Source organism: Erinaceus europaeus, chromosome 10 (assembly GCF_950295315.1).
Source record: "Erinaceus europaeus chromosome 10, mEriEur2.1, whole genome shotgun sequence".
Lineage (NCBI taxonomy): Eukaryota > Metazoa > Chordata > Mammalia > Eulipotyphla > Erinaceidae > Erinaceus > Erinaceus europaeus.
In genome coordinates this window covers 11446897-11467367 of record NC_080171.1, presented here as the reverse complement: position 1 = coordinate 11467367, position 20471 = coordinate 11446897, and the positions used below count along the sequence as shown (strand labels likewise).

The window sequence follows — 20471 nt, the reverse complement described above, 5'->3', positions numbered from 1 at the left end:
TCTAGGTTGAGTCTCAACACCAGATGTGCTGGGGTGGTGAGCTGGTTCTGTCTCTCACATGAAAGAAATTAACCTGTTGTTTTTCTCTTTTTTTAACTTAATACACTATTTTAGACTATTATATAAAAGATTAGGCCAATTAACCTAATTTAGTCATTTATCATATTAAATAAGTTGTATTAAAAGGGTGTGTGTTGTATTAAAAGGCTAGAAATGGACCTACCCTATGATCCTGCAATTCCTCTCCTGGGGATATATCCTCAGGAACCCAACACACCCATCCAAAAAGATTTGTGTACACCTATGTTCATAGCTGCACAATTTGTCATAGCTAAAACCTGGAAGCATTTCAGGTGTCCAACAACAGATGAGTGGCTGAACAAGTTGTGTTCTATATACACAATGGAATACTACTCAGCTATTTAAAACAGTAACTTCACCATTTTCAGCCCATTTTGGATGGAGCTTGAAGAAATCATGTTTAGTGAAATAAGTCAGAAACAGAAGGATGAATATGGGATGATCTCACTCTCAGGCCAAAGTTGAAAAACAAGATCAGAAGAGAAAACGCAAGTAGAACCTGAACTGGAGTTGGCATATTGCACCAAAGTAAAAGACTCTGGGGTGGGTGGGTAGGGGGAGGGAGAGTACATGTCCAAAAAGAATGACAGAGAATCTAGTGGGGGTTGTATTGTTATGTGGAAAACTGAGAAATGCTACGCATGTACAAACTATTGTACTTACTGTCGAATGTAAAACATTAATTCCCCAATAAAGAAATTAAAAAAAAAAAGTGTGTGTGTGTGTCCTCTAAAGCAGCCCTAGCTTAAAATAGCTTTGTATCTACAAACATATTCAATATTGTAAGTTCAGGAGCAGAAATTTTAAGTCCCTAAACAAGGTTTTCTATCCATGTCATTTTTCTGCTTGTTTTTATCTTAAAAATAGAATACAAGTGCAATAATATTCTAAAAATGAGACACTTTTAACTGTCACAGGCTAATCACTTCACAAACACATGTTGTGGACCCACTCAAGGGGCCTATTGATAAAGACAATCAGGGGCCAGGCAATGACACACCTGGTTAAGTGCACACATTACAGTGTACAAGGACCTGGGTTCAAGCCCCTGGTCCCTACCTGCGGGGGGGGGGGGGGGGGGGAGAGGGGAAGCTTCCTAAGTGGTGAAGCAGGGCAGCAGGCATCTCTCTGTCTCTCTCCCTCTCAATTTATCTGTCTCTACTCAATACTAAAAAAAATTAAACAAAAAGACTTTTTTAAAGAATTATCTAAAAAATAATATAGATAAAGACAATCATCAAATGTGTGCACAACCAGCTGGAGAAGAAGGGTCTTTGTGGCATGTCAAAGTATGTAGCAACAACAACAACAAAAGCAAACAAACTGATACTACCGATTTCAAAGTCCTGGTGCACCAAGAGACATACTTAAGTGAAGACTACGAAATAGTACTTCATGTACATGTAGTCAGGCGTGTGTATTAGCTGAGTCAACAAAAGTACTAAGATGTGTGGAGGGATGCAAACGTGAGACTGCCTACCTACTTCCTTTCGTGCATATCTTTTCTAGCACACTCACCTGTCTTTCTAGAAGAAGTCCTAGAATGTATCAAGGAGACATAATCGGTATCTTCAGTCTCTTGTTCTCTCCTCTGAGTACTCTTAAGTCTCTTCCATTTGGGATAGGTGGGTGGGGTCTTGTGGACCTCAGGGACCTTGTCTAATTTGACTACATAGTCTAGTAAGATGGTATTTGTTGTTGTTGTTGTTATTGTCAAGATTAACATTCATTCAGTAAACATTTAATATGTACTTATCTGACAAGTACTGTGCAAATTGTTTAGGCATCAATGTTGAAGAAAGATATGCTATTTTCTCTAAAGTTAACAATGTTTCAGAAAGCAGTCAACTGATCAATATTCCATAGAGAGCAGAGCAGTGGCTTATACTTTTCCACTCATCCTCTCTCTCTCTCTCCTACAAATAAGTGAAAATACAAATAATGGAACTGTAGAGGTGATAGCTTAGCAGGGAGTAGTACATGCATGAGTCCCTGAGTTTATCTCCAATATTAAATTAAAAAAAACAACATTACTTTCATTCATAGCCTCACCTCCAAATAGTATACTGTGTCCTCAGATAGAAAAATATAGAATTGCAGGGGTCGGGCAGTGGCACAGTGGGTTAAGCGCATGTGGCGCAAAGCGCAGGGACCGGCGTAAGGATCCCGGTTCGAGCCCCCGGCTCCCCACCTGCAGGGGAGTCGCTTCACAGGCGGTGAAGCAGGTCTGCACGTGTCTGTCTTTCTCTCCCCTTCTCTGTCTTCCCCTCCTCTCTCCATTTCTCTCTGTCCTATCCAACAACGAATTGCGTCAACAAGGGCAATAGTAATAACCACAACGAAGCTACAACAAGGGCAACAAAAGGGGGAAAAAAAAAATGGCCTCCAGGAGCGGTGGATTCATGGTGCAGGCACCGAGCCCAGCAATAACCCTGGAGGAGGAAAAAAAAAAAAAAAAAAGAAAAATATAGAATTGCAATACATAATTGTTTTTGTGTGCTTCAGACATGTAAGAGTACATGTGAGAAACAGAACAACCTGAGTTTATATGTCATCTTTGTTGAAGATGTGGGGTAAAAGAATCAGGTACATTTCTCCCTCAAAACACAAAAGCCTGCCAAATTAAGCTGCTTCAATTGTGACTAAACATTTGTTGATATTGTGTACAGAATCAAGTCAACAAAAAAGAAAAAGAAAAAAGGGCCCCCTATCACTTTCTAGCAAAGAAAAAAAAACACTCATAGCAAGTGTAAAAAAAATATTAAAAATTAATGAATGGCCCCCATAAAGACAAAAGATTACTTACCAGTCAGCGTAAAAATTTACTAAAGCAACATCAGCATTGTCTGAAATTGAAAAATGGAAACAGAATAACCTGTTATTTGTGGCGACATAATTTTGACATGATTAAAGAAATGGTTTCCCCCCCAATCTTTTACTATTGCGAAAGAGCTATTGATACTGAAAATACATAATCACAAATTACATCTCACTAACAAAAAAAAAATAATAATATTAGAATGGCTGTAAAATATGTGGAAGTTTCTATTTCTTTTTTTTTTTTTATATGCTCCATCTCTTCACTTCTATTGCGATTTAGGTTAACACAAAGCAAAAGGAAACTCAAACCAAGATTAGGCAAGTAGTTATTAAATAGTTTACTTTTCTAAGTAAGCTGATATGGAATGATACGAATTTGTCAGGTGAGCAGGATAACCACTACACTACAGAAACAGACAGAGTGATATGGATTTGGATAATCCTGCTTTTATCTTCCATATTCAGACACAACTGAAAATGACCTTGATTTGTAAAGTTTAATTTCACAGAGGAGAACTGTAAATAAGAAGCTGTTACTCCATCTTAGATGTCCCCCTACTCACAAGTAATACACGACCAAATTGTAAGAACAACTTTTTTTTTCTGGTTCTTATTCAATTATCAGTTATTCTGTGTTGAAAAAAAAAATAGCATAGGTTATTTGTATATCTGGATGTGAAGATATGAAAGACAGAGCACTATTCTTTTCCCTTAAATCTAAAGCAGAAACATTTATGAGTACACTTTGTGTACTCATAAAACTAAAAGAAAAAGAGATCCACGTGTTGCAAGATCAGAGGAATAAAAATGATCTATAAGTTTCAGTTTTTCTACTTTATTTATTTACTTATTTATTTATTCCCTTTTTGTTGCCCTTGTTGTTTTATTGTTGTAGTTATTATTGGTGTTACTGATGTCATCGCTGTTGGATAGGACAGAGAGAAATGGAGAGAGGAGGGGAAGACAGAGAGAGGGGGAGAGAAAGATAGACACCCGCAGACCTGCTTCACCGCCTATGAAGCAACTCCCCTGCAGGTGGGGAGCCGGGGGCTCGAACCAGGTTCCTTATGCTGGTCCTTGCACTTTTTGCCACCTGCGCTTAACACCCGCTGCACTACTGCCCAACTCCCTTTTTTGTTTTTGTTTTTTTAACCTTCAAAGCTTTTATGTGCTGCTTCTTATTCTACTCACTCTGAAGCAGAGGTTCACATCAGGAACAACAACATATACAAATTTGCAGAAAAGCAAATTCTTAAATGAGTCTAAGTCTCTTTTAGAAGCTGAAAATCAGGTGTTGGGTGGTAGCACATCAGGTTGAGCACACATGTTACCATGTGCAGGGACCCTGGTTCAAGCCCCCAGTCCCCACCTGCAGGTGGAAAACTTCAAGAGCAGTGAAGCAGTGCTGCAGGGGCCCCTCTTTTTCTGTCCTTCTCTATCTCCAATTTTCTCTCAATTTCTGTCTCTATCCAGTAAAGTAAGTAAAATATATCTTTTTAAAAAACTGGAGGTCAGACATAAAACCTCCAAGTGAATAGTTTGAGAGAATGACTGCTCTAAAATAATCCCAGAACATGACAATATAATGTTAAACATTTCAAACTGACTACAAGAACATGAAACACATGGTGCTTGGTGTTATTACTTTAGGTTTTGGTATGTTCAAACCAGATGGGGAAACTGGAGTGCATTAAAATCACTTGTGGGAGGGTGTAGATAGCAAAATGGTTATGTAAACACACTCTCGTGCCGGAGGCTCCAAAGGCCTAGGTTCCGACCCCCATCACCATAAGCTAGAGCTGAGCAGTTCTCTGGTAAAAATTTAAAAAAAAAACAAAACACTTATGTACATTGTATATTTACGTAAGTCTTCTAAACTGTGATTTTCTATTGACCATTTCTTTAACTTGTTCTACCATTTTTTTAAATGAAGAATGTCTTCTCCCAACTTAATTGTACCTATAACCACATTATCAAACAAAAGATTCAGTTAAGACATTTATCAAACTTAAGTGGATTAATCACAGTAAGAGAATAGTATGGGTGATTTTCTTAAAAGTAGACAAAAGTTATAAAATAGAAAGTAAATTTGTACATCTTGAGAAATTTTACTAAAAATTAAACGCAGTGTTCATTTAATAAACCATGGAATTAGTGAAATGCCAGTTGCACAATTATTTATTTTTCCCTTATCATTTTGTTACTATTATTGTTGTTGCTGTCATTGCTGTTAGATAGGACAGAGAGAAATGGAGAAAGGAGGGGAAGACAGAGAGGGGGAGAGAAAGATAGACACCTGCAGACCTGCTTCATTGCCTGTGAAGCGACCCCCCTGCAGGTGGGGAGCTGGAGGCTCGAACCGGGATCCTTGTGCCGGCCCTTACGCTTTGTGCCATGTGCTCTTAAGCCGCTGTGCTACCACCTGGCCTCCCACAATTTTTTTTTTTTTTAAGATTTATTTATTTCACAAGTCACAGGTAGACTGAGGGTCTCAAGCTCCTGAGTGTAAGACTTTTTAAAACTAATTTTTTTTTCTTTAAATTTACCAGAGCACTGCTCACCCCTGGTTTATGGTGGTGTAGGGGACTGAACCTGGGACTTCGAAGCCTCAGGCATGAGAGTATCTTTGCATAACCATTATGCTATCTAGCCCCCGCCCTCCACAATTATTATAGATAACTGAAACCTTTTATTGTTCTTGTCTTCAGGCTCTAAAAATATCAAGGTACTTACTTAAGATATCATCTATATTTTCTGTATTGAGACTTGTTATTTCAGCTGTTACAGGAGTAAAAACCCAAGTTACCTAGAAATTAAAAAAAAACAATGAAATTAATAATCATTTTAATAAATTATAAATACTATAGAAAGAATATATATATAGTTAGTTCCACTTATTAACCATAAAATCATCCATTAATTGGTTTTAATCATCATCATTTATACTAACCCTCCACTAAATCAATGAAATGGGGAAAATACTAACTTCTTGAGCCTGGGAACTGTGTAAATATGACCTTCCTAGGATTAGAGAGATGGCTCAGCAGTTGAGTCAAGAACTTTCATGCTGGCAACTGGGTGGTCCTTGCGCTTTGCGCCACCTGCGCTTAACCCACTGCGCTAACGCCCGGCCCCCTTTAACAAATATTTAATGTATCTCTAAGTTAACAGACCATTTGTTTTGCTGTAGACAGGTTTCTGTTAAAGCCACAGTGTGTACAAACATGGGCTTAGAGACCCACTGTAGTTCACTGGGCACCACCTGACAGCAGGCCCTGACCGAGGGACATGTACATTAAGGTACTAACAACAGTCAGCACTTTTTATCAAAAACCTGCGGTTCGAGCCCCCAGCTCCCCACCTGCAGGGGAGTCGCTTCACAGGCGGTGAAGCAGGTCTTCAGGTGTCTGTCTTTCTCTCCCCCTCTCTATCTTCCCCATCTCTCTCCATTTCCCTCTTCCTGTCCAACAACGAACAACATCAACAATGGTAATAATAACCACAACCACAATGAGACTACAACAACAAGGGCAACAAAAGGGGGAAAAAAAATGGTCTCCAGGAGCGGTGGATTCATGGTGCAGGCACCGAGCCCAGCAATAACCCTGGAGAAAAAAAAACAAACAAACCTGCAATTCATCAGTGTCTCAATTTCTATATAAAGTGACATGTTGTGCATGTAAATAAGGATGACTTGTTTGAAATATGTCTGTAAGTTTTTTTCATTAAAAAGGCTGCTATGAATAGCCAAAACCTGGAAGCAACTCAGGTGTCCTACAACAGATGAGTGGCTGAGCAAGTTGTGGTATATGCACACAATGGAATACTACTCAGCTATAAAAAATGGTGACTTCACCGTTTTCAGCCAATCTCGGATGGGCCTTGAAAAATTCATGTTAAGTGAAATAAGTCAGAAACAGAAGGATGAGTATGGGATGATCTCAGGCAGAAGCTGAAAAACAAGAATAGAAGAGAAAACACAAGTAGAACCTAAACTGAAATTGGCGTATTGCACCCAAGTAAAAGACTTTGGGGTGGGGGGTGGGGGAGAATACAGGTCCAAGAAGGATGACAGAGGACCTAGTGGGGGTTGTGTTGTTATATGGAAAACTGAGAAATGTTATGCATGTACAAACTATTGTACTTACTGTCGAATGTGAAACATCAATTCCTCAATAAAGAAAATTTTTTTTAAAGGTGCTACTCGTAACACTAGTGTTTATTTTAAAGTTACTATAACAGTGTAGACCATTACTTCTGCTTGCACCCAATCAATGACACTCCTAAGACCAAGGCACCTGATTTTAAATCTCTGGGTATTTGACTTGTAGAACTAACTCCATCAACTCCAAATAAACTAGTCATTTTGTACCATTCATATCTAAATAACCAATTCTTTCCTCGTTTAATGAGCATCTCTAGATAACTGTGTAACCCAACTACAACAGAAGAGAAAGATTTTAGAGTGTACTGTGTGAAAACCTCCATGATATAAAGCCAAGAAGTCGGTCATGATCAGAGCTGAGTCATCACACACACAAAGTCATTTATAGTTGCCTATAATGGAATGAGGGTCCAAATGAACAAAGCCTGGGGATTCTAACTAGAGGTGGCGATATAGGCTGGAGAAGAAGCTGATGAATATATTGCTTTTCAGACATAGTATTCAAGGAACCCCATGTTTGCAGTTATCTAATCACCTGTCAAAATGTGTTCACAGAGAAGTTATATCCCAAATTGTTTGTGGCTTGTATGGCAAAAATATTTCCATGCTAGTCAGCAACAACAACAACAACAACAAAAAAAATCAAGCAAGATTGGTTTGCCCGTGTTAAATAACTCTTTAGGAAATATGCTAATCAGCCTGCAACTGATAAGACACATCCAACTAACAGTTGCCATTAAAAGGACCCAAAGCAAAAAAACTGTTTCAGACCCAATAATCTCTCTTCCCCAAAGGGGAGGGTGGAGGGATTTTTTTCATTAAATTTTCTATTAATATGCAATGTGAAGGGGAAGACCGGTTGTTTACGTGAATTGTTAACAAGCTCCACTAGCCTAAAAAGTCGTTTCTTTTCATCCCAGCCCTGGGCAGAAACAATATTCTCCTGGAGAAACATCTTTATGTGTCAAATGCTATACAGGACTTAAAATAAAAACAAGTAGCTCTAAATTAGGGAGAAAAATGGGACTCACTGACTTAATTTTCCTTTAAATTTTTAAAAAATTTAAAGTAAAATTTTAAATTATTTTTTAAAGGAAAATAACATGTATAAATTTCCAACTAATAATTTCAATAAAAGATTCATGGAGGGTGGGGAGACAGCATAATGAGTGTGCAAAAAGACTCTCATGCCTGAGGCTCAGGTTCAGTCCCCCACACCTCCATAAACCAGAGCTAAGCAGTGGTCTGGTAAAAATAAAGTTTAAAGTTAAAAATTATATATCTTTATGAAGAATGTTAAGTGCTGATGAAATACTCAGACAGCATATGTGAATATAGTCATAAACTTACAGAATATTTTACAAATTGGTCATTATTCTTTAGTTGCCAAGGAGACTGACAAGCATCTCACTTTTGAGAGTTTAACACTTAGTGCTGGGTTAAGCACATATGCATCTGGTTAAGCACATATGTTACAGTGTGCAAGGACCCAGGTTCAAGCCCCCAGCCCCCACCTGCAGGGGGAAAGCTTTGCAAGTGGTGAAGCAGTACTGCAGGTGTCTCTGTCTCTCTCCCTCGCCATCTCCCCCTTCCCTCTCAATATCTAACTTTCTCTATCCAATAAATAAATAAAGATTTTTTAAAAAGAGTGAATACAACACTTTATCGGTTGTGTCACCTCACTTTTAATAAGCATTGCTTCCTTGCTTACCAGCACTGTATGTTGAAAATCTGAATTTATTTAGTCACTGTCACTGTGTATGAATCCAATTAATGGGACAAGGGGGGAGGCTGACACACTGACAGGAACTGAACCAAGCTCTTCATAGATTCTTAACTACTATAAGCATCTATGGAGCTTGAAGTTAGCATGTTAAGTAAGATAAGTCAAAAAGAGAAGGATGGATAGGAGATGATCTCACCTGCAGGCAGAACTTCAGAGGAACAGAAAAGGGAGTACAAAGTCAAACTTGGACTGGGTTTGATGTACTGCACCAAAGCAAAGGAGTCTGGGGAAGGAGGGCAGATAGGTGGGATCTGGAGTCCTAGAAAGTGATGGTGGAAAGGGACCCAAGGGGGGGAGGGTGGTGAGAGGGTTTTGTAGACACCTATCATGATGGGATGAGAAACTTGACCCGTGTGTCAACAACTGTACTATAAACCATTAACCTCCAATCAAATGACTTTTTAAAGCATTGATGTGCTCCTAACAAAGTAAAATGAAAATTGGAGTGAATAATAAAAGAAAAAAAAAAGATTGACTTAAATTATGTCTGTTAAGCCACAATCACTTTGGTCACTCAACAAATGAACCACTAAGGAACACAGTAAAAACATTAACTCAGAACATTAGTAGCTGTTACTACATGGTCCTTAGAAGGTCACACACCAGCAGTCCAAATCCTGTAAGCCACAAATTCCAGAATCAAAGGTGTAGAGTACCTTAAATTTCTCAAACAATCCCCTGCTTCCATACACTGCTCATGCAGTTTTACCTACTAGGAATAACAAGGAAAGTCTACTTTTTTAAGTCTATTCAAAAGCTACTATTCCCGTGAGACCTTTTCTGATGGTCCCAGGCAATAATGATTCGTATCTCTATCCTCAAACCTCCAAAGATGTTTCTGTAGGAGCTGAACACGTTATAATTCGCAGTGCTTATTTGTGCTGTCCTATCTTCTCTTGGAGATTGAGTACCTTGAAAGTAGAGCCTATGTCTTATCCTATTTGTACACAGTAAGCATTCAGCTATGTACTAGATGAATGGATAGGTTCTGTCAATACGCTGTGAATTCAGAGGAGATGAAGAAAGAGCAAAAGAGATCAGAAATAGGAAGTCACAGATATTTTTGAACATGTTTAAGGAAAACTAGTTTATCACAGCCAGGGAGGTGGTGCAATGGATAAAGCATTGAACATGAGGTCCTGAGTTTGATCTCCAGTAACGCATGTGCCAGAGTGTTGTTCTGGTATGTGTCCCTTCTCTCTCTCTCTTTCTCTCTCTCTCCCTCTCCTTCCCCCTCCCCCTCTCCCTCTCATTAATAAATAAGCAAATAGGGGCCAAGTGGTAGTGCACCTGGTTGAGAGTACATGCTACAGTGTACAAGGACCCAGGTTCAAGCCCCTAGTCCCCACCTGCAGGGGAAAAGCTTTGTGAATAGTGAAGCAGTGTTGCAGGTGTCTCTCTGTCTCTTCCCCTCTCTACCACCCCTTTCCCTCTCGATTTATGGTTTCCTCTATTTAATAAATAAATAAAGGTAATACCAAAAAATTAAAAAATATAAATAAGCAAATAAATCTTAATTTTAAATACACACACACGAAATCTCTATCAAATGTTACTTTTAGAGGGCCAGATGACTCACTCACTAGGTAGAGGGCAAACTTCAGCACACAGCCCACCACAGCCGACATCAACGTACTAGAAGCACATGGTCAGAGTCTCCATTCTCCACATGCGAGAGTCTGTACAGGGGAAGCTTCACAAGCAGCGGAACAGTGACGTGGTGTCCCTCCAACTCCCCGGCCCCCACTCTTTGTTTCTAACACTATTTAAATTGTTTCCCTAGTCACTGGGAACAGTGAAGCCATGGAGGGCATGGCATTCCAGAATTTAACCCTGGTGGAAAATGAATAAATAAATAATTTGCTTTTAACTATGTGATGGTGAGAAGCTCAACACTAGATGATAACTGAGGTCTTATTTAAAGATTTCACAAGTGATTCTCCTTTCCAGTGCTGAAACCCTTCTGTCACCTTCCTTACCTGTCATGAGCCCCTGCTACCTTCCCGTTTACCCTCATTGTTCTGTCATGATTCCCAGACACTTCAGCACACAGAATGCCCATGTTCACTGAAGAAGAGATATGCTACATTAGAGGGCAAAACGAACACTTGTTGTATTATCCTATTTTAAGGCTGATAATCCTCTAATGAAAATAAATGCTATGAGGAGTCACATCCAAAAGCTGGTAAAGTAGCAGTAGAAAAAGGCTACTAGATATATTATCTCTTAGAAAGAGTTATAGTCACAAAAGGACTGGCTACACTCCATGTTTACCAGAATGTCTTAGTAAGAATGTTTACAGAACAACAATTTTCAGAGGCTAAGCTCAATGCCTTTAAAAAAACTTGCTATTCAGGGAGTCGGGCGGTAGCACAGTGGGTTAAACGCACGTGGCGCAAAGCTCAAGGACTAGCATAAAGATCCCAGTTCAAGCCCCCGGTTCCCCATCTGCAGGGGAGTCGCTTCACAAGTGGTGAAGCAGGTCTGCAGGTGTCTATCTTTCTCTCCCCTTCCCTGCATTTCCCTCTCCTCTCCATTTCTCTGTCCTATCCAACAACAAAGACATCAATAATCATTACTACAACAATAAAACAAGGGCAACAAAAGGGAATAAATAAACAAATAAATTTTTTTTTTTAAAAAAAACACCTTGCTATTCAAATGGCAAGCCTTAACTCAGAAGTAAAATTTCACATCTTTTCAAGTATTTATCATACTATACCTCACCCACCACCAAAGCACCTAAATCTACTGGACATTCTCTACCCTGGCAACTCGGGACTTTAAGTTGTATATATTTGTATATAGTTATTATAAATATTTTTAAATAGTGATCCTTGAGCCCACAGCATTAGCACCAACGAGGCACTTAAGGAAAGCAGATTTTAAGAACCAGCCCAAACTACAGAATCAGTCTGCATTTACTAAGTCTCCTCTAGGGAATCCCACACACACTGGAGCAGCATTTTTTAGAGAGCACACATGTGATTTTAAACTCCATACAACGTTTATGGCCTTCAAGTATAAGTAAGAACAAGACGCTATATACAGAGGAGAGCCTCTAGGAAGGAATCAGCGATATGCCAGTCAGCAGCTCTCTGCCATTTCTAAAGCAGGCTGACAAATCAGCCTGTGATGGAAAGTCTCCACGCCTTGGGACTCTGGCTATTTCTCCTCCCTGGGGCCACTTTTTGGACTTTCACTTTTACATGAGCCTGGCAAGCAGCTGAAGCTAGAAGTCTGCAGTTGGCTGCAAGGAGCTAAGAGAATGAACTACAAGTCCAAAGAGAGGAGAAGAAAGGACTGAGTACAGAGAAACACTGCGAAGCTGCTTTTACCATTAAGTTGCACCACTGTGCAACCTTCCTGCAGTGTCACTGCAACTACTTTAGGTAAGTCAGGACTGATTCACTTTAATAAAAAGACATGAGAACCGCACCAGTCACTGTTGCATAACCCAGAATACCACGGGCACAGACACATCTGGAAAAAAACGAATTCTAGGTACACACACACACACAAAAAAATCAAATATATACAGTAGAATTCCTAAAATCAAATTATACCAGTAAAGCAACCACAGCAAACAAAAAGGGAAGTATCATTCATTACATCCATACATTTTCTTGCATACAAGTTAACTGATTATGCATGGAACTTCATTAAAACCTGGGGTCAACTGTGTCTTGCTGGTCCCTGTATTTGAAAATTGTTATCAACTCCATTACCTGGAATAGACAATGTACTTCTTTGACTTTCAAAGAAAAAAGCTTTTTGCAGCAGGTTAAGCGCAGGTGGTGCAAAGCACAAGCACCGGCATAAGGATCCCGGTTCGAACCCCGGCTCCCCACCTGCAGGGGAGTCGCTTCACAAGTGGTGAAGCAGGTCTGCAGGTGTCTATCTTTCTCTCCCCCTCTCTGTCTTCTCCTCCTCTCTCCATTTCTCTCTGTCCTATCCAACAACAATGACAGCAATGATAACTACAACAATAAAACAACAAGGGCAACAAAAGGGAATAAATAAATAAAATAAAATAAAACATTGGGGAAGTGACTGTATTTAAAAAAAAAAAAAGCTTTGCACACTGAGGGTGAACTTCTCAATGTATGGGAAGCACTTTTCTCCAAAATTATTATACACAGTTCCTCTCAAACTCAAACCTCCGCCAGAGGCACTAACGTAGCATACAGACAGGCAATAAAGTCACAATAAGAACATATATACCCTGGAATGCTGGGCAGGGATGGGAGAGGGACTTGGTGGGGAGGGTAAGAGCAACACAATGCTCTATTCATCATTATCTCCTCCAGTTAGTACCTAGTACTGGATCTCATGTGTACAGCCCAGAATAAAGAGCTGCAAATATATGACTGTTCTTCTTATGCTGCACTGGAATTCTTATCCAAGATGCCTGATTAAATAATAAAAAGTTCCTTATAGGGAGTCGGGTGGTAGCACAGCGGGTTAAGTGCACACAGCGTGAAGCACAAGGAACAGCATAAGAATCCTGATTGGAGGCCCCGGCTCCCCACCTGCAGGGAGTTCACTTCACAGGCGATGAAGCACAACATAATCAACGGAACGAGTACCACCTCAGCATGCTTCACCTCAGGTGTGTCCAGATACTTCAGGCATGGAATGTCAACCTTTCACCCTCATTACTCAGGTGAGACCTTTCCTTTCATGGTATTCTCTAATTCCATTACAGGAGGTTCACTTCCTAACAAAGTCCCAAAACCTAGATATAGACCAGGTCCCCTGAGACAGAGCATATGTTCACATGTATCCATAAATTAGGGCAAAATACATACCTGAAAGCAAAAGTACACAATAGTCTGCAGTGAGTCAGTATAAAATTCATAATGAAATAGTGTCTACTTAGACTTAGATACCCTCCTCACCTACTTCCTATTACAGTTCTCTCACTCACTCCAAAGCTAACCTTAGCAAAGCAAGGACTGCAAAAGCTGAATAAGGACAAGAGACTGGCATACTTTAACGATGACTCTTTAGTCACTATCAGGCCACCCCATCAGCTGGGGCCCTAATCGGGAGTCCTGAGATTCCCAAACAGACATGATGGGCCTAGACCTCGAATAAATCCCTCTCCCCATTGTTATCTGTCATTTCTATCAGGAACAACACAATACATTGCTCTGTGGGCCCCCATAGGACCTTGCCCTCAACTTGGATCAACAACGGTAGAGAATGTTCCATCCTCCAAAGGGAGGGTGGACAACATACTCTATGCTACACCTGAGGAAGATGGGTCAATGTTGGGGCAGCTTGGAACATTCCTACTCATAACCACAGAATGTGAGCTCAGATCTATAGGGATGCAGAGGTCACACAGGCTCCTAAGCTGAATATGGGCCCCAGATCACATCAAATCGATGGGGTTTACAGTCAACAATACTTATACCCCTTTCCCATATTAGGGAGCTACTCTCTTCCCTGATCCAGCTTTCTGGTCCTTTTTCCAGCCATGACATCATCTCCCCAGACAATAACTTGGATCCACCTGCATATCAGATTTCAGGCTCAGGGGAAAAAAGAAAAAGAAAACTAGTATAGCCACGGGCCCTTTGGAATATAACTAAAATATGCCTACTAGCTATCTACAAAATGGAAGACGCCCCCCCAACTCTTCATCTGCACTATTCTAGCCTTTAGGTCCATGATTGGTCAACAATTTGTTGGGCCTTGTAGGTTAAGTCTCTATTCAGCCACCAGGTTCCAGATGCTAGCATGATGCCAGCCAGTTTTCCCTGGACAGTCAACCCCACCAATGTGTCCTGGAGCTCTGCTTCCCCAGAGCCCTTGCCCACTAGGGAAAGAGAGAGGCAGACTGGGACTATGGATTGACCTGTCAATGCCTATGTTCAGCGGGGAAGCAATTACAGAAGCCAGACCTTCCACCTTCTGCATCCCACAATGACCCTGGGTCCATACTCCCACGGGGTTAAAGAATAGGAAAGCTATCGGGGGTTGGGACAGGATACAGAGTTCTAGTGGTGGGAATTGTGTGGAGTTGTACCCCTCTTATCCTATGGTTTAGTCAATGTTTCTTTGTAAATAACATTTTTTTTTAAATTCTTTTCTTCCTTCAAAAAAAAAAAAGTAGTGAAGCAGGTCTGCAGGTGTCTATCTTTCTCTCCCCTTCTCTGTCTTCCCCTCCTCTCTCCATTTCTCTCTGTCCTATCTAACAACGATGACATCAATAACAACAATAACTACAACAATAAAAAAAAAGGGCAACAAAAGGGAAAATAAATAAATATAAAAAAAATAAAAGGGTTCCTGCAACCAGTTGGTGTGTGTGTGTGTGTGTGTGTGTGTGTGTGTGTGTGTTTCTCCTCACATCAACAAGTAATTCTCAGACTCAATTCTGACACTATCCACCTGAAGGCAGCAATGCCAAGTCCAGGCTGCAGCCTGTGCTTCTGCCCAATCAGCTATAGACCAAAGAAAGGTTCCCACAACCCTCTCCACCTACAAGCCCATGACCCCCTCTACCCAGGGGTTGATAATCTGCTAAAATAGCTCACACAGACTTCTCCCCCCATTTACTCACTGCATTGCTGACTTATTACAAAAGACTAGCTCAGAATAACCACATGGAAGAGAGGCATAAGGCGAGGTACTGGGCAAGGGAAGGTTCCTCCACACCCTCCCTGGTCTTGCCATGCCCCCAGCACCGACCGACATGCTCGCCAACTCGGAAGCTTTCCAAAAGCTGTGCCCTTGTACTTCCTGGGTGTTTCACTATTTAGGCAGAGTTAAGTCACTGGTCACTGGCAAGTGAACTCAATACTCAGCCTCTCTCCTCTCCTCAGAGGTGTGGGAGTAGCCCTGGAGGGGGGAAAAATGACATACTATGTCATACTCACCTTTTGCCTAGGTTTTCAAGAAACACTGTACTAATTCTAATTAAAACAAGCCCTTATGTAAACTGACGGTGGACAATTTCAAATGGGAGAAAACAGACATTATGCTTAAGTGGATGCAATAAAGATTTTCCTCAAAAAAAAACAAAAAAAAAAAACCAGCACTTAAGTTTCTACTTTGCCATGCACAAGACCTGGTATGAACACTAGCATTTTATGAAACCACTACAACACAGAGGGAAGCTCTGGTGATGTGATGTCTGTTTCTGTGTTGGAAATTTAAAAAATGAAGCCGGCCCAGGAAATGACAGAGTAGCGTATGCTGAATGTCCCAGTGCCCAAATCCTAGCTTTGAGACTACAACACAAATCAGGATCAGTTTTATATGGAAACCGGGAATGAACCCAGGGCCTATCCTAAGCAAAATATCAGGAGGAGTATAAATTCTGAAATTCCCTGTTCTTACAAAGAAAGACTAGGGAAGTGGAAGACGGGAAGGGGAAGCTAGGGGAGGAGGAGGGAGAAGATAAGAGGCAGGGGAAGGCGAGAAGAGGAAGAGGTAGGGGTGGGAGGGGATGGGGGAGGAAGGGGGAGAAGACATCAAAGTTCCACTTCACGCCTTCTATGGACTTCCTCGGTGGTGGCTGCAGACTGGCACTGTGGTGCCAGAGGCCAAACCCACAGCCTACACACTCACTGCACTGCAGGGCACTGACTCCCCCTGCTCTGCTATCTCCCGTCAGATAGCATCATTTTTAAGGAGAAAATAAAACACAATTGGGGCCGGTGGCGCTGCACCTGGTTGAGCGCCCATGTTACATTGCGCAAGGACCCAGGTTCGAGCCCCCTGGTCCCCACCTGCAGGGGGGAAGCTTTGTGAAGCGGGGCTGCAGGTGTCTCTCTGTCTCTCTCCCTCACTATCAGCCCAAGCCAATAAATAAATAAATAAATCCAATAAATAAAGAGATAAAAAAAAATCCAGGAAGTAAATAAAGAGATGAAGATAATACAAAAACTTTTTTTTTTTTTTAAATTTTTTTTTATTTACTTTATTTTTGAGATAGATTCAGACGGAAAGACACAGAGGCAAATACCAGAGCACTGTACAGCTCTGGCTTATTGTGGTGTGGGGGATTGAACCGGGGACTTCGGAGTCTCAGGCATGAGAGTCTCTTTGCATACCATTATGCTATCTACCCCCACCCAATACAAAAACTTTTAACAAATCAAACATAATGCATCTCACAGCAAAACTCCTAGAGGCTCTATCTACCTCCTTGGATTTCAGAAATGTTGTTTTGCTCGCTTCGGCAGCACATATACTAAAATTGGAACGATACAGAGAAGATTAGCATGGCCCCTGCGCAAGGATGACACGCAAATTGGTGAAGCGTTCCATATTTTTGATCCCATTCAAAGTGGTCTATTTACATAAATCACTTTTACATTTACATAAAGCACCACACTCCCTCCAGGGCATTAGTGGTTCAGTGGTAGAATTCTCGCCTGCTCCGCCCCCTCCTTGTCACACCCTGATTTTCACCAGTCACTTCTCTCTCCACCCTCTGTATGTCACATCTTGTTTACACCCTACTTGGAAAGTATGTAAGGACAACATTGTTCGTTTTAGTTAGTTGGTAGTTGTGTTAATTTTAGTCTAGCTCAGCTTAGATTACGCTGCGTCCTGCATGAATAAAAAGATACTGCGTACAGCTCAGCCATGAGTCCCTGGTCGTCTGTTACCCGCCCGTGAAGCCAGCCCGTCGAAAACAACACAGAAAGATAGCTGGTCTGCCTCAGGACTGATTAGAATGTGGGGAAAGTGGCAAACTGCCCTAAGCAGAGCTCGGGCCTGTGCCCAGGGGCCCAGAAGTCCCATCTTTAGTTGCCACCACATGGGAGTATTCTGGTTTCTCTCATTCTCTCTCACATTCTTTCTCCCTCATAAAAATCAATAAATCTCTTTAGGGGTATGAAGGGGTGGAGAAGGCACTGGGGCCCCAGGGCATGATGGCAGAGAAGAACCTAAGTTAAAGTTGCGAGTGTTTTTCAGACACCTATCTCAGGGAAATGAGAAAGGGGTACCCATGAACCAACAACTGCGATACGTAAAGTTGTTTGGAATAATAATTACTTTTAGGTGACAAATCAAATTATGGTCAAATGAAGAGAGTCCTACTATTTTTACCAACAGACTCAATCAGCTGAAGTTCAGAGTCTCAATGTCTGTAGGATGAGCATCATTTTCTTACTCATCAGAAAGGGGGAAGGCCAGCAGTCCCAATGAAAATGTTAAAAACAACACATTTTCTGGCAGAGTCAATGTAGGCTGGATAGTATTAAAAGCAGAGCATTCTCAGTCATGAAATGAGTGATCAATGTAAAGGCCACAAAAATAGTTTTCATAATTTTTGGACATCCTGAGGTGTAAAGAGAGCACTGAAAGCAGGATCGTAAACTATAAAGACTACTGTTTATGATTTACCAGGATTACTACGTAGCCTGAGTCAGCCGTGAGGGGACAGTGTTATGCAAAACGTTTTTTTATTATTATTTTTAATTTAGATTTTTTTTTTTTTGCCTCCAGGGTTATTGCTGGGGCTCTGTGCCTGCACTACGAATCCACTGCTTCTGGAAGCTATTTTTCCCCTTTTTGTTGCCCTTGTTGTTTTTACTGTTATTGTTGTTGTTGCCGTTGGACGAGACAGAGAGAAATGGAGAGAGGAGGGGGAAAATAGAGAGGGGACGAAGACACCTGCAGACCTGCTTCACCGCTTGCGAAGCGACCCCCTGCAGGTGGGGAACCGAAGGCTGGAACCGGGATCCTTGTGCCAGTCCTTGCGCTTTGCACCATGTTCTTACCCGCTGCACGACCGCCCGACCCCCACAGAATGTTTTTCTGACAGCCGACTTGGTAGGAAGGCCGTATAGACGCCAGTCAACATCTACTGCCCAAGAGAACAACCTGTCCCCTGTGACGCAGCACTGCTGCAAAGTTCTGCCTCAGAGCCGCACAGTTAGCTATTCGTGTTTCCTTTCTGAACATGCATCTTCATTCTATCACGGATATAGCTCACAAAAACAAACAAACAGCTACTATCTGCTCACTCTTCCATGGGGTTATGGCAGTTCTGAGACGCAAACCTGTAGGGATGGGAACACTGAGCGAGATGGAGAGAACTCAAAGACAGGGGGTCGGGTGGTAGCGCAGTGGGTTAAGCACTAGTGGTGCAAAGCCCAAAGACTGGAGGCGTAAGGATCCCGGTTTGAGCCCCTGGCTCCCCACCTGCAGTGAGGGCAGTTCACAGGTGGTGACACAGGTCTGCAGGTGTCTGTCTTTCTCTCCCCCTCTCTGTCTTCCCCTCCTCTCTATTTCTCTCTGTCCTATCCAACAACAATAATAATAACCACAACAAGGCTACAACAACAAGGACAACAAAAAGGAGAAAAAAATGGCCTTCAGGAGCAGAGGATTCATGGTGCAGGCACCAAGCCCCAGCAATAACCCTGGAGAAAAAAAAAGAGAGAGAAAATTCAAAATTCAGACACATAAGATATGTAAATACCTCACAGTCTGCAGAAAGCATACTAGAAAAAGTCAAAAGGAGCAGAAAAGAGACAGAACACCATATAGGTTAGATGAGGGGAGTAGCTTCTATGAACGAAGTAAGTTACGGTCTTGGCCATGGAATATGGAAACTCAAGAAATTCAGTCTCTGAGGATAAAGTCAGAAGGTTAGTTTGGGGTCAGTTAAGCAAAACAGGCAAAAACCGTGTAGGTGTAGGCGACTTCTAGAGGCTTGGCTGAGGAGTAGGAGCTGTTTCACATCCGTCTCCTCATAAACTAGGAAAACAATGAAAAATCACCTGAAAACTCAACAAAATACAACCAGAATTTCTTCAGAAACTCCCTAAGCCACACATGAGTACAGACTGTGGCCAGTGAGTGGAAAAGGAGTGGCAAAGAGATTCTTGGAACTAAAGAAGCCGGGCTTAGTGAGGGCCAGCTCTGAGCTGGAAGAGAAAACAGCTGAAAATTTTACCAGGGGCGGGAGAAGACCAAGGACAGCTTTCTGGTTCTTCACTGGAGCTCATCTCTTCACACCAGTGGCTGTTAATCTAGTGCTTGGCAGGATCTAGATTCGGTGACTGTGTAATAGGGGAGAGAAGGTTGGGGTCTAACCCCAATTTATGTGACCAAAGCATTTCCCTTTCTGAGTCTGTTTTTTCTTATCTGTTATTTTATTGCTCTTATCTCCTTTCCCCCTCACTTCTGTTTCATCTCTTGCAATCAAGAGTGAATAATTAAGTTAAAAAATATATACTCTGGATCAGGCTCCCACAGCCCACAGGGAAGATAAATCACTGGCAATACAGCAAGAGATTAATAGCCACTGTGCTTCACCTAAGGGATTGAGTTAAAACAAAAACAAGTGTTGGTTTTCCACTGTGGTCCAGAGGTGTGGCCGTGGAGTAGCAGCTGTTTCCCAGCTCTCCTTGAGGCCCATCAGGGGGCTTTATGATGATGTTCCTGATGGAAGTGGCCAGTGGTGGTGGAGAGGAATCTCTTCTGATCTCGGAAAAATATCATAACCATCTTTTTTAAAGTTAAATAATGTTTAGAAGTCTCTAAGGAAAATACAGTGGCTCCTTTACAAACTTTCAATATATGAACTTTAAAGTTTTCAGGTGTAAATTAAAGTCATGTAGGAGTGTCACTTCACAAGTGGTA

At 41.4% G+C, this 20471-nt stretch overlaps 1 protein-coding gene and 1 non-coding gene across 3 annotated transcripts in view; one reads left to right on the top strand and one right to left on the bottom strand.

Moving 5' to 3' along the window:
* The window catches only part of ERP44 (endoplasmic reticulum protein 44), an 86197-nt gene that overhangs the window by 47107 nt on the left and 18619 nt on the right, over positions 1 to 20471 (bottom strand). For both annotated transcript variants that reach the window (XM_007525532.3, XM_060199101.1), the window contains exons 2-3: positions 5635 to 5707; positions 2888 to 2927 (exon numbers count right to left, since the gene is read on the bottom strand). In XM_007525532.3, coding sequence (XP_007525594.1) covers positions 2888 to 2927; positions 5635 to 5707 — 113 coding nt within the window. The remainder of the gene's footprint in view (positions 1 to 2887; positions 2928 to 5634; positions 5708 to 20471) is intronic.
* LOC132541015 (U6 spliceosomal RNA) lies at positions 17038 to 17144 on the top strand. The gene has a single exon (XR_009552210.1). It is a non-coding gene; the product is annotated as a U6 spliceosomal RNA (small nuclear RNA).